The sequence below is a fragment of the Puccinia triticina genome, chromosome 14A (genome assembly GCF_026914185.1).
Source record: "Puccinia triticina chromosome 14A, complete sequence".
Lineage (NCBI taxonomy): Eukaryota > Fungi > Basidiomycota > Pucciniomycetes > Pucciniales > Pucciniaceae > Puccinia > Puccinia triticina.
This window is the reverse complement of record NC_070571.1, coordinates 688,447-702,948: the sequence shown is the minus strand read 5'-3', so window position 1 is coordinate 702,948 and position 14,502 is coordinate 688,447. Positions and strand designations below refer to the sequence as shown.

The window sequence follows — 14,502 nt, the reverse complement described above, 5'->3', positions numbered from 1 at the left end:
CCTTTAGGTACTTCTCTATTTCAGTTCTTCTCCATTTCTTTCCTGTTTTCTTCCTCTCTACCTTACTGAAATACCACCTTTAGTTTCGCCTCATATTTTCTTAAACCTGAAGTACAATTGACTGGGTTTTATCATTTTCTGTGAGTTGGATACCAAGGCCAAGAAGCTGATTCATTCCAACAAATAGTGGAACATTCCAAAAGCCAAGTGGAAGAACCTTTACACATCACAAAAATTATTTTGGCACCTTCTGATTTGGCAATTTAATTGGGTTCATTCTGTGTCTGTGACTGTCATAAATGGCAGAAATACCAGGTCTGCCTTGATTCCCATTTGGGCAGGGAGCGGGGGGGTTGATGCTGATTTGTAATTTCTATCATACAGGATTCACACGATTTGTAGATGCTCTTGGAAACTCAAGGTACCAATGCGTCTACTGTCATGGCCGGACAATGGATCACGTAACAGAGCACTTGAGATCAGCTGCTCACTTGAATGCAGTCAATCGCCATTCAGCACAATTTCCACAACCAGTTGTACAACATGGGCCTTCATATATGGAATGGGATCACACTCAAGATACCTTTGACACTGATATGCAAGAACCACTGTTGAACAAGTCTTTTGTTATCCATGAGGATGATGATGTGGGTTTTGCCTCAGATTCTTCTGGTGTTCATGCACCTCCCTCAGACCACTCAGATGAATTTTTTGCCTGGGATATATTTGGAGATCCAATGGAGTCACTTAATTTGGAATCACAAAATAATCCTCCTTCAGTTAACAATACACAAGATGATTGGACCCCTTTCTGGAAACAAGAGGTAATATTATGACTATAATTTACCATTGTGGATATTGATGCTCATGCGTGTATTGACTCATGGTGAATTCTCGGGAGTTCATGGCTTGTCTTGTTCTGGGATTCTTGCACCATCTTCTTTCACGTGTGGCGTACATCCACCTCAGGGCTGTACTTAAAACAAAAAAATTGGTCTTGCCATATTGGGATGCTGCTTGGAGGACAAGAGAAAGACTGAGAACATCTCTGAATTTTATCAATAATGAATTCCAGGAAGAATAAACTGTCACTAGACTACAGGTGACATCAGCCTAAGTCCACTGAGCTACCCACCAGCTGCACAGTTGGCCGCATAGACAGCCCCTGTAGGAAACAAAGGGGCCATTGTAGCCTAGTTGTGGTAGCACCAGAGCTGGAACAAAGTGACAGTCATTGTTGCTTGATGTCACCTGATGTCTGGTGACAATTGATTTTTCCTGGCGGAATCTATCAGTGTATTAGATAACAAGATATTCAACATTAGTGTGAAAGGCATCTTGGCTAATGTTTGTGATTATCAATTTATTATGATTGTTGGATTTTGATCTGACACCTTGTTTGAATACTTTTAGGAATTGCTCAACAAATATGTAACCAACCATATGGAGTACTATCCTCATGATCCATGTGGGGACCCAATTGACAGTCTTTGCCAGAGCTTCAAGTGGAGGGAAGATCTACCCCGGGAGGTGCAGGTGCAGATGGTGTACATCAAAAAAAGGCATTACTACATATATGAACCCACAAGGTTGATATCTGGTGAAGTGGTGATCCCAACATTTTTTTACAAATCTAAAGGGAAGCTTTATGCCAAATGCTGTAATCCTGAATTCAGGCCCAATGAATCAGGCAAAGGATTTGACCTCATTATGCCCGCGGAAATCAGTTTTGCTAACATTGCCAACCAACGGGCAGTTGATATAATGGAATTTCAAGAGATGTACTCAGAAATTCTCATGGAAAATCAGATTTATATGCATGAAGAATGTGGTGGAATCATATATGGCAAGTATATTGATCCCTATCTCAGACATTAAGTTCAAAGCTGACCCAATTGATTCCAATAGAAGAAGATATTAACCGTAATATAATCAACCAAATTGAGCTACCAAACCCTTGGAGGAAAAAAGCTGAGGGCTGCATCATCCGACATGTTCCAATCACTCTCTATGCAGATGACACATCTGGTAATTCTTCAAAACAATGGAACAAGCATATATCATACTATTTCACTTTATCTGGGCTTCATCCACACTGGTCAAATCAGGAATACAATTGCCATTTTGTGTCAACCTCCAATGTGGCAAGTTGCTTAGAGTTGGCAGATCCCATCATAGAGGAAATTAAGTAAGTTGGCATTGGTTTTTAAATGATATTCAGTTTACCACCTCTAACCTGATGGGTTTGTGCATGATTTCATTTAGTGATATGAGCATCAATGGTCATTTTGCTTATGATAGCGTACTCAATCAGAAAGTTCTCATAATGTCACTAGTCTTAGTGGCCCTGGGGGACTCACCCATGCATGCTAAGATGACCAGCACACGAATGCCGGCAAATGCCAACAGCCCATGCCGCATGTGTCAACTCTCTGTTGCTAAGAAGGCAGATAAATCATTGGTCAGTTACGTTAAGGATTTTTTTGGATTAAACACAGGAGGAAATGTGGTAAGTGCCACTTTTATTGAACGTGTTTCATCAGTAAATCTGACCAAACAAGTAATGATATTCAAGCCCCACCCACCAAGACAGTGGGAAGACACAATATCAAAAATGCACAGATTTTGGACAGAATCCAAAACTGAGGCCAAGACAGAGTATGATAACAAAACTAAGGAAAATGGGCTTAAAGACAACATAAATTTGGAATTTGTTGAGCGGTATCATCAGCGGAGCAAGGCAGGACTGAGGGAGTCAATAGAGGCCACTGAAAAAACAGAATCACATCGGCTGTTCAATCGATTCTACACTCTGAGAGGTCAGCCCTCCCAATTAAATGATTTTATTCCAGAGTGTATAATTATTTTACACTGATATCCAAACCCTTTCTGAAAAGGTTTTGATGGGTGCAAGGATACCCCAGTAGAAATATTACATGTCTTGCAGCTTGGAGTCATCTGATACCTCCTGCGTGACTTCATGGATGGCCTCACTGAGGGGGAAAAAAGGAGAGTGGAGGCCAATTGGCAATCATTCAACAGAGATTCACTCAATATCCCATCATTAAGAGCAATATTCATGGTTAATCACTACAAGAGTTTCATTGGAAAACACATGAAGATAGTCATCCAAGCGGCCCCATTTGTGTTCTTCCCATTCATGAACAGACATCAACGGGATCTATATAGAGGGAGATATTAGCACTCTTCACGTAAGCTAAACATCAGCAAGATTGAAATAAAGTTTATCCCATTGTGCCAGCCAATTTGGCTGGGAAAGTATGCTGATGTATATCTCTCACATGGTCATAGATTTCTTACGTGAACAGTGCTATTGGTAAAGAGTCAAGATTTCAAATTCCCCCGGGGGTCAAATCCCCCTACAACTCGTAACTATATACATGACTTGTTGTGTAAACCCCTACATTCCCCCCCACAACAAACAACCTGACCCAGAGTGGAAAAGAAACAGTAGAAAAAGAAAATGAGAGAACACCAGGAAAATAAAATAGTCAGTTGATGACAAGTGACATTACACCAGCTCCAGCCAGCTACCCACCATCTATCCAATATCTATCCACTATCTACCCCAATCTCCCAACCATCTCCTCAACTTCCAAAATTTACCAAGGAGGTCCTGTTCAGTTTTTGATGAGCCCAACTGATCCTCAGTTCTTTCCAGCTGATACTCAGCTTTGGTACCCAGCTCATACTCAGCTTTTCTGCCCAGCTCATACTCAGCTTTTTCACGCAGCTCACTCTCAGAATTGGAAAAAAGCCGTTTGACCATTCCTTGCCCAGGTGATGCTCAGCTTTGTACTAGTCCTGGCGCAGCTGATGCTCAGCTTTGTACCAGTCTTTGCTTAGCGGTCTCCTAGTCCTGTCCCAGCTGATGCTCAGCTTTGGCCCAGTCCTGGGCCAGCTGGCCAGCTGATGCTCAGCTTGCTGAGCACCAGCTGAGCCAGGCCAGGGAAAACGATGGGAATCAGCTTGGACAGGACCAGAGCTGAAAATCAGCTAGGCTAGGGCCAAAGCTGAGCATCAGCTGAGCCATGGACAAGGCTGAGCATCAGCTGTGCCAGGGCCAAAGATGATCATCAGGTGCCCAGTTCCAAAGCTGAGTATCAGCTGGGCCAGGGGAGAAACTGAGCATCAGCTGAGCCAGGGTAAAAGCTGAGCATCAGCTGGGCCAGGGCCAAAGCTGAGTATCATCTGGTTTTTTCACATTGAGTGTTTTGATCCTGACACCTATCATGTGAGCCCTAGATGTGCTGGTGGAGAGGAGCAGCATTGGAGCAGTGTTGGAGCTGAAACCAAAGCTGTGTCATGTCACTTGCCATCAAGTGACTACTTTTTTTTCCTGGTGGAAGACAGGAATCCAATAGAGAGAAATAAAACAAAGACACGAGACCAAATTTATATGGGACTAGAGAGATTAAACAAATAAAAGACACAGAACCAGAAAAAAAACAGAAATAACAAACAACAACAATATAAAAGATCACAAAGCAAAGAAAAAAATTAATCATTAAAAATCAATAATTAAGTCAGCATCTCATTTTTCCGCGCAGCATTTCCCCATGTAAGGGTTGCAGAATAATAATGAGGTGCCGTTGTAACTACTGATTTTTGATAAAGGATGCTTCTGGGAGGATGACAATAACGGCAAAGCCAATCAATACCTCCCAAGCTCCGTGGTCCAACAACCCGGGTGTGGTCCTGCCCCATATTTATATCTAACACATCTTTTGTTCCCACCTCCCGTCACCAAACTGCAATTCTTAACCAACAACAATACTATCCAATTCCAAACCCGGCCTGTTTTTCCGACAGCACATGGGTGCATTTCCACTTGCAAACTTGCAATTGCTCAAGACAAAGTAAATTGCACATCGGAAGCATAGTCAAATACCCAATTCCTGATAGCACTTAGGTGCATTTCCACATGACATTGCCCAAGACAAAGTAAATTCCACATTGGGATATACAAACACTCAAGATGTAAATTCCACATCAGGAATATAGTCCGTCCTTAACATGCCCCAGACATAACTAACAATGCATATGCCCTATTTTAATTGCCAATAATGGACGTCGCTTGCTCCATTCCCTTCAGCGGGTAACCGTATTGGAGTTCCTGTTCAACTTGGACATCCTATCAGAAGGAAGGTATGTCCTTTTGCGCATATTTGCCGTATACCGGGCCCCAATCTGATGTAGTGATACCATGACATCTTCTATTCCATAAACAACCGCAACATAATCCCGGTACGCCATATTACCTGTAACTTCCGTTTCCGGCTCAGCTATCCGGTCTGCTGGCTCTCAGTTTACATTTGCGTAGTCACTGCACACCCGGACTTGAAGACAGTCAATCATCTCCGATTCGCGACACTGGTTCTGGCTCCGCGCACCTTAAATCCTTTGCTATTTAAGTACACCGTTGCCAAGCCACAACACCCGTTTGTCAATTCCTCTTCATCTCTCTGCTCCCCATTCAAAAAAAATTGTCTCACTCCCCTGTCTTGGCGCCAGTTGCATTGTCCTTACGTCGCCAAAGCCATCCCTTCTTTGCCGTGCCCCATTCAACATCTCCAAAGCCGTGAGTTTCATGCAGTTAATTATTGTCTAATGTTACATTCATTTTATTAACTTATTTCAATGCTCTCACCTCCAAAAACTATACATTCAGCTTCTGCCCTCCATCACTCCTGGTTCTACTTATGAGTTTGAATCCACATTAGCATTCATCGACTCTAATACCAATGACAATGTTAACATGAAAATAAACCTCCAACTCCAAGGCTATGGCTCAGTTGCCACCTCCCTCATTCAAGATAAAATATATTTCCTTTCAGGAAGATTAATAGCGCTCAAAGCAAAAATTCCTCCTGTGTTTTACTTTGAACAGGACTTGACGTTCCCGATTGCCGACTCCAAAGGTTTCCCCGGTATCATTAGCCAAAAAGGCTGGATGCTACGGATTTTCTCTCAAGTAGAGGAGAAAGATGACTCTTCAGCTACATCACAATTCAATAACCTGCTGGTTAAGATTCATCACACGGACTACAATGTCCAAGTATGTCGCATTATTGCGTACATATTTCTCCCGTGTGCTCATTTTTTCACCTTTGGCCTCATCCTCTGGCCCACGTAGACCCAGAATTCTGTCAGATTTACTGTACAATATAAAGTCGCTGGAAACCGCAACCTCGGAAAAAAATTTGGTCTGTTCCAAGTTGGGCGTGAAGTCCTCATTTCTGGTTATATCGCCGGGTACAGTGTCGAAGAACGCATGTTACAAGTCAATGTATGTACTGTCCGTTCGTCAACCTAACACATCTCCTCCTGACTCTCGGCCTGCAGGCGTTATCTATGTCCATTTCCACCGGGACTGTCGCCTCTTCTGGTATTAACACCGCCAACACTGCGACATTGCCACGCAAGAGTCGTTGGCCCGTGCAGTAAGTCTCCACACTTAACTTGGACTTACCGCGCAACTGTGGACACTTTGTTTCAAAAGAAACCCTTGATAACTTCACACAGGATTTATTTCGAGAGCGACACAGAGCCTGACCCGCCTCTCAAGTCACCACCCCCCAAAGCAATCCTCAAAAATCAACAAGATAAATCCTCAGAAGATTGGGTACCACGGAACTCACCGCTTCCTGCCAACTCCAATCTCCTGGAGACACCCCGCAAGAAGCGCAAATATACAAAACGCGCCCAACATGCAACCCAAGACAAAGAATCCAATGTGTTAGAAGACATGGTTGTAGAGCATTAGAATTTGGCCATGATGCAGTTGTAGGGTGTAGACCTGCACCGAGTACCACATTGCCATTTTCTCATTGTGTTTCACAGCTTCCTTTATTTTTTTTCCGCCTCAGTACCTAAAGTAAATCATTCGGAGCACCCGGCCATTTCACATAACCATGTTCCTGTTAGTGTGGCAAATACCATAATAAGTCCAGAGTGCATTGACGTTCAGGGGGCTTAAATTAAGCCCTCAGTTCCGCTGCTTCACTGTGCGCCCGATCCACCAGCCAGCCGCCTCTAGATCATTTAAACAGCCGACCCCTGGGGTTGCGGTCCCGCGGCGCAGCCGCCATTTCCCTAGTAACATGAAGAAATACAGTGGATGATGGAGAGCCAATGAACAACCACGCCTCCGCCTTTGGTTGCTCTGTCTTGTTGCCACAAGAGCCTGTGAAGTCGCAGAAAGAAAGGCGTCCCAAATGCTCACTGGAGTGGCAGGGTGAACTGCGACTCCAGTGCAACCCACCCGGTGCATAGTCAAGGGAAAGTCACTCACTTGACCACCTTTGTTCCCCAAAAATTGCACCATTGAATTTCTCCACCAAATTACCCCCCAGTGCCTTTGTGACGCAGTCGGCCAGTTGATCAGAACCCGCCACCCACTGAAGACTGATGGCACCCTTCCGTAGATGCTCGTTAGTGACGTGGAATTCTCGATCAATGTTTTTTGTTCTCTTCATGCTCGCGGTGTTCGAAGCGATCTTCACAGCGGCTTTGTTGTCGCAGAAAAGTCCCGGTGTCAACTTTCCCACCAATGGCGCCACAATCCCAGCCATCCAGATGGCCTCGTCGCATGCCATTGACAACGCGATATATTCAGCTTGACAGGTTGACTTCGCCACAACCGCTTGCCTCTTCGCGTTCCATGCAAGTGGCACTGACCAGAGAGTTGTGATAAACCCGTGGTGCAAACGCGCTCCTTCGCCCATCCAACTTGCATCGAAATATGTTTTCAATGGCTTCTCCATCTCTTCAGGTTCCACACAAAGTTCAAAATGTTCCGTTGTCCTGACATACACCACGAGCCTCTTCAGAGCCACCCAGTGACTCTCATCCGTCCCCAGAGAAAAATGGGCCAAGTAATGAGTCACATAGGATATATCCGGCCTGGTCCCTTGCGCGATGTACAATAGGATACCAATGTAAGACAAGTACCGCACATCAGGGCTTGTCGAGGAATTGGACTGTAGATTACTATCTTGCAAAGGAACCGCAGATGTGAATGCCGACCCGTCCATTTCTAACAGCTTCCAAATGAGAGAAGGTTGCTGAAGCCAATAGCCCTTCTCAGTTTGCCGAATTTGAATCCCAACTAGTGAAGACAATGTTTCATCCCACTTCAACGTGAGCGCTTCCAACAATCCAGCTTTTAGGCGCACCATCAATTCATTTGAACTCGCCACCAGCAGACCATCGTCCACATGGATCCACAGAAACGCCGTGCTCACTCCTTCCTTGTAGGTGTAGGTGCTCAAGTCCTGCGGATTGGCCTCGAAACCGATCTTCTCCAGTGACGCCTTCAAATGCAACCACCAGCAGCGCCCCGCCTGCTTCGTTCCGTACAGAGCTTTCTTCAGTTTCCACACCTTACCCGGCGGCACAGGGTATCCGGGCAGCGGCACGACCCAGACGTCCTCATCAATATCACTGTGAAGAAAAGCCGTCTTCACATCAAACGATGCAACCGGCCACTTGTGTCAGGATTTGGGACCTGGCCCGAATGGCCCGGGTACAGCCCCTGTACTTCCCAACTTGGAGACTGGCAACCCAAATCTCTCATCATCAGCATCACTCAGCCATTCACCCATTTGTAAGTACAACAAACCCGTGCATTCCTGAAACCAAAGCAACCAAACCGGTTGATATGCCAAAGCTAACCAGTCCCTTGCCATACCGTGTAAGACTCCTAAATAGGGGTCTTCACTGATTGTCGTTGAGGGGCGCAAGGGACGAGGCAAAGATCCAGAGAACGTTCTAGTACCATCGTGGGGGGACTATATTGCAGGTAACTAGACCGGAGAGAGGGAAACTCTCTCTGTAAGTACAACTAGAAAGGGGGATAAGAAAGGGAAATAGGTGGAATGGCTTACCTAGACCGGAGAGAGGGAAACTCTCTACCGGACTAGGAAGGTGTGGAAGGGAACAGACTAAATACTCTGTAGCTTATGTAATACTGTGACAGGGCTTGTGAACTGTTCTTGTGAGACCAGGGGGAGCGGGGCTCACATTCTCCCCTCCTATAAAAGAAAAGGAAAAGGTGAGAGCAGAGAGGGATCAAAAAGAAAAAGCAAAGGAGCGGGAAGGGGCAGGGAGAAGATGGAAGGCAGGAGGGAAAAGGAAACCTTGCATAGATTATTTGCGTTCCAGAAGAGGGCCATTTGTCCAAAACTCTATGTATCTCCATAAAATCATTCCATTTTCTTCAATTCCACCCCGCTTGTCCATTATCCACATCAATCAACCAGGAGACCCTTTATCCATTCCTTAGGAGATCTTCTGGTGAATTCGGTTGTACAATGGCGGGTGGAGGCAGTCAATATGAAAGATTCTGAGAGATAAGGTTGAGTTTCTGGAGGCGTGACTGGAGGAGAAATCACGTGTGGCAGAGGATCCAGACGGCGGGGCGGGGCGCGGCAGGTCAGGCAGGAGGGTACGGGCAGGGAGGGACAGACAGAGCAGGCCAGGGAAGTCAGGTTGGTGAAGCCAGATGATGGCAGGGCAGATTTTGGTTGAGGTAGGTCAGGTTCAGATTCAGATTGGTCGGGTTCAGATAGATCAGATTCAGATTCAGATAGGTCAGACGTCAGATTTGGGTTCAGGGTAAGGGTCAGGTCAGGAGTAGGCGGAGGCAGGGAAGGGAAGGAGCAAGGAAGAGGGAGGGTCGGTGGATGTCTTGTTACTGGAAAAAACAATCCGGGGAATGTCAGGGAGTCAGGGGAATGTCAGGGAGTTGTCGGAGAGGCAAGGAGGTCGTCGGGGCTGAAGAGGGCGCTGGCGTTGCCGGCGGCGATGGGCCAGGTAGTCGTCGGCTGGGCAGAGAGCTTGTCGGTTGGGAAGAAGGCTCGTCGGAAGCTATCGCGAGGGAGGTTACGAGGAGGTGGTACATAGATGGTGACCAAAGACCAATGAAGGTCCGGCCAGGCTGAGTACAGGGAGGGTGAGACAAGAGATCAATGGGGCAATGAGCTTGAGGTCGAGTGGTCTGCGTGGTCAGTCGTCCGAGTTCCAGGGCTTAAGAGGGTGTTGGATTTCGGGAAAGGTCACCCTTCCTCAGTGGGACCCCATTGACCCCACCAAGGAAGGTGGAGCTTGGTAGTCAAGTGAGCGCGGCGGGGAGTCTAGGGGGTCGTCGGAGATTTGAGGGATTCGTTGGAGAGTCGGGGGAGTAGCGGAGAGTCGCGGATGTAGGAGGAGGTTGAGGATCAAGCCACGGCAGCAGGGCATGGCAGTCATCTGCAGTCCAGGGACGTTGTCGGCAGGACAATGAAGTCGTCGTAAGGCCAAGGATGTTGTCGGGGATGAAAGGATGTCGCCACTCGTGTGGTCAGAAAGCTTGGACGTCCGAGTACATCCAGGAAGAGATTGAAAGGGCAGGGTAGGAGTTTTGCTGGGCAGTTAGGAAGCGAGGGCGGGCCGAGCCGGGCAGAATGGCCTGAGGAGACCCAGGGTGCTTGACACTGTCTGAGAGGGGCAACCAGCTGGTTGAGATGATCCCCGCTTTGAATCTTCAGAGGGAGCAGGGCTTAGGCAGTTGTTGGTAGTCAAGGAAGCCGTCCGCGGGTCAAAAAACGTTGACGGGGCATGTAAGCGATCGGAAGGCTAGGGGAGCGTTTTGAGGCAAGACAAGCTTGGGTACTTCCGGGGGCTTGGACGGGACGGGTAGGGGGTACGGCGAGCGCTTTGAAGGAGCAGATCGGCCCGGTCAGGACAACGAGATGGCGGATGGATCGCGGCAGTGAGTCGTTGAAGGAGGCGATGGGGAGGCGGCGGCAAGGCAGGCTTGGTCGTTGTTGAGCAGTAAGCTGACACTGCCGGCCATCATCCAGTCGAACGGTAGTCCGTTCCTTCTAGGAGTCAAAGAGCGCGGGCGCTGAGACACTCGAGGCCATGAAAAGAAGAGGGAGGTGGGGGCCGTTCGATCAAAGAAAACAGTCGACAGGGAGTTCAGAACAGGAGAGGGGCCGTTCAGGTCGGCTCCTCAAGACAGAAGGGCGCCGCGGCGAGCGAGCGCAACCAAAGAAGGTCGTGGAGAAGATCAGAAGGAAGGGAAAAAAAAATTCCAGAGGTCGAGGCTGGGAGCCAATGAAGGCGAGCCAATGATTGATGGAACTAGAAAAAAAAAAAGTCTAAGACTCCTAAATAGGGGTCTTCACTGATTGTCGTCGAGGGGCGCAAGGGACAAGGCAAAGATCCAGAGAACGTTCTAGTACCATCGTGGGGGGACTATATTGCAGGTAACTAGACCGGAGAGAGGGAAACTCTCTCTGTAAGTACAACTAGAAAGGGGGATAAGAAAGGGAAATAGGTGGAATGGCTTACCTAGACCGGAGAGAGGGAAACTCTCTACCGGACTAGGAAGGTGTGGAAGGGAACAGACTAAATACTCTGTAGCTTATGTAATACTGTGACAGGGCTTGTGAACTGTTCTTGTGAGACCAGGGGGAGCGGGGCTCACATACCGCTCCATTCAGGCAAAGAAAACATGGACCGAGAAACCAACCAGAACGGTCAGGTCAACACAAACCTGCTCTCCAATCCGGACCAATCCAGCCAGCAACCGAGCGCCCTAAACGCCTCGTAGGGCAAACCCTGGACCCTGTGACCTAACCAGGCCAAAACTTGTGCGTACTCTCTGAAGCCACATCAGCAAACATCTCAAGTATAAAAGGCCTAACTTTCTGTGCTCTGTTTATTTTTTCCCCAGCTACTGTCCAGTTCCCTTTGACCAAACACCAGCTCAAACCAGTTCACCCCCCCTTTTCACCACAACTCAGATCCGCTCTTCACACACTCAACACCAATACTCCGCACCAATCCTTTTTCATTGTTATCATCGGCAGCTTGCGACAAACTCGTACCGCACTCTTGTTATTCTCAGATCTCCTTTTTCTTTTATCTTGTTCTCTCACTTTTCCGTGCTACTCCAGAACATATCCTCACTTGTCTACCACTGCCCTTAAGGTACAAGATTATCATTTGTTTTGTTTCCTCACTTCTTTTCTCATGAAGAACACCATGAGCTGACTAAAGATGAAATTTAAACCTTAAGTCTTGTTATTCTCAGGCCGCAATTATAAACATATTTCTGAGATATTTTTGAAAAACAACTGAAAACATTTTGAAAATATATATTAAAAGAAATTTCATTTTTTTTTTTTTCAAAATCATTTAATATTAATTTCAAACCAATGGGTGCAGGTATAAACTCCCCATGCATCGCGGCCATGAAGCGGGTCAGAGGCCCTAGCCAGTGTTCCATGCACGCGTGCCATGCCCGTTATTGGAAAGGACATGGCTGAATTGTTGCGCCGGTCATACTGTTCAGGCTCAAATACAGCCATACATCTGCTAACTCTTGGGGCTTCGGAGCCTCGGCAGTGCCAGACTCTTCCTGCTGAGAACAGATGACCTTCTGGCTCGATCGCCAACGCCACGCCACAATGATACCCCTACCGCTTATGAACCCAACAAATCAACTGATGGCCATCTGGTTATTGAATCAGCGACCGCACGAGGAGATTTATACACGAGCAGCCCGGCAGGCGAAGCGACCCCCCCGATGGGAGCCTTGGAACGATCCTCTCATGCCTCACACACGATTCGTCGAATACTTCCGCATGCCGTTGGCAGATTTCCAATGGCTGGCCAACAGCTTACGAGATTCATTGCAGCTCGATTGCATGCGGCGAGGAGATCCTCTATCTGTGGAGGCTCAGGTGGCTGTTGGGCTTTATTGGCTTGGCCACGGCGCCAGTTATGTGACAATTGGCCATGTTTTTAGCATTGGCAAGGAAACCGCCGATAAAGCTTCTTCGCGGTTTGTGATTGCCGTGCTTGAGAACTTCCGTTTGACTACTGTCTGGTGTGTTCAACTCTACTACTCCTCTCCATTGGGTTTTTCCTGACTGGCTGACAGCTTGAATTGCAGCTTTCCTGATCTGAACAACAATGCACAATGGGATGAGATCAAGGCTTCATTTGAAGAGAGGCATGGCATCCCCGACATAGTTGGCGCAATTGACGGGACCCACATCCCTTTGGCAATGCCCGCGGAGGATTGTTGGAAGGGTTACATCAACAGGAAGAGTTGGTTGTCCATTGTCTTCCAATGTGTCGTAGACGGAGATGGCAACTTCCGTAATGTACATCTATTACATAGTTTCCTTCCACTTCGTCCGTTCCGATTGGCTCACTTTATGATCCCGTGGAATCAGGTGAGCGGTGGGGCCCAAGGATCGATGCACGATAGCCGGCTTTTTTGGCGTTCACAACTGGGACACAGTCTATCACCAGCTTCGCCGGCCACGCCAATGATACCGGACGGCTCTTATCTCATAGAGGACGCCGGCTATCCTTCCAACGTAAGGATACTGGTACCGTGTCCTTCTCTCGCGCGCGCAGACAATGTCAAATTCAATTTCATCCACTCTTCAACAAGGATGGTCGTGGAACGTGCCTTTGGGCAGCTGAAGAATCGATTCCGGATCCTCTTAACCGCGCAGAAGGCCAGGCCCCTCCGAGCAAGGAACAACACCTTTGCGTGTATGGTCCTTCACAACCTCCTTCAAAAGAGGGGATCCCTCTATCTTCAAATTTGGGACCAAAGGAGCAGTAATGAAGGGTTTTTTAACAAGGTCCCGGCGGCCAATGCCCACGCAGGGGACCGACCTGGGAATAACCCAATTCCTCAAGTTGAACACATGAACTCAATCCGGGATAGGCTCCGGAGTCATTTAGTGTAGCTAGCTTGTTTAATTTGACCTAGCTTATAAATCAGGAGATAGTATTAAGTAATATTGCTATTCTTGATGTGGCTGCTGAGCCGCTGCGTCCAATGCCTCCGCGGCTTCCCAAGCCTCGGCTTCGGCTAATGCATCTCCTGTTTGCCATGCCCCCGCGGCGTCCATGGCAAGGCGGATACGGCACATCGCAAGACGTGATGCCCTCTGCACGTCATCTGGGCTGTTGTAATCGTCCAATGAGACCGTGGAATGGCAGGATGACATGGGCTCACTGATGCCCCATGCTGTTTCAGAGGAGTATACCGCGGTGGACTCTTCATTCCCCTCCAACGAGACCAGGACGGGGCTGCTGACAGGTTGGTTATTCTAGCCATGTTTACCATGGTCAGTTATAGCATCCTTGGTGCCCAGCGCCAGAATATTGTTGCTAACCTGTTCAAATATGGTCCCATTATCATCCCCCTGTTGGCGACGGGGACCTTCGCCAACATCTACTGATGTGGCTAGCTCGGTTGTGACCAGGACTTGCATGTGAAGTGCTATCGTCTCCTGCTCATTGGAATCTGGGATGCTAGGGTCGTTGGCCGGGTCAAATGGCTGGGAGCTAGAGGCCTGGGAAGGACCAGTGGTGTCCTTTGTGTCGCCCATGCCTGTGGATGATCCCTTTGCGGCGTCCTTGTGAGTTTAGCGGCTGGGTGTCAATCCTAGTAGAATCGGATGA

The 14,502-nt window shown here is 47.6% G+C and overlaps 1 protein-coding gene across 1 annotated transcript in view; it reads left to right on the top strand.

Annotated features, from left to right (window-relative positions):
- The window catches only part of PtA15_14A38 (uncharacterized protein), a gene marked incomplete at both ends in the record, with an annotated part of 84,305 nt that extends 77,518 nt beyond the window's left edge, over positions 1-6,787 (top strand). Inside the window, 8 exons of the mRNA XM_053163100.1 lie at positions 5,117-5,169; positions 5,307-5,462; positions 5,536-5,602; positions 5,693-5,942; positions 6,000-6,079; positions 6,158-6,310; positions 6,367-6,464; positions 6,547-6,787. Of these exons, the coding sequence (XP_053026713.1) occupies positions 5,117-5,169; positions 5,307-5,462; positions 5,536-5,602; positions 5,693-5,942; positions 6,000-6,079; positions 6,158-6,310; positions 6,367-6,464; positions 6,547-6,787 (1,098 nt within the window). The remainder of the gene's footprint in view (positions 1-5,116; positions 5,170-5,306; positions 5,463-5,535; positions 5,603-5,692; positions 5,943-5,999; positions 6,080-6,157; positions 6,311-6,366; positions 6,465-6,546) is intronic.
- Positions 6,788-14,502: the final 7,715 nt, after the last annotated feature.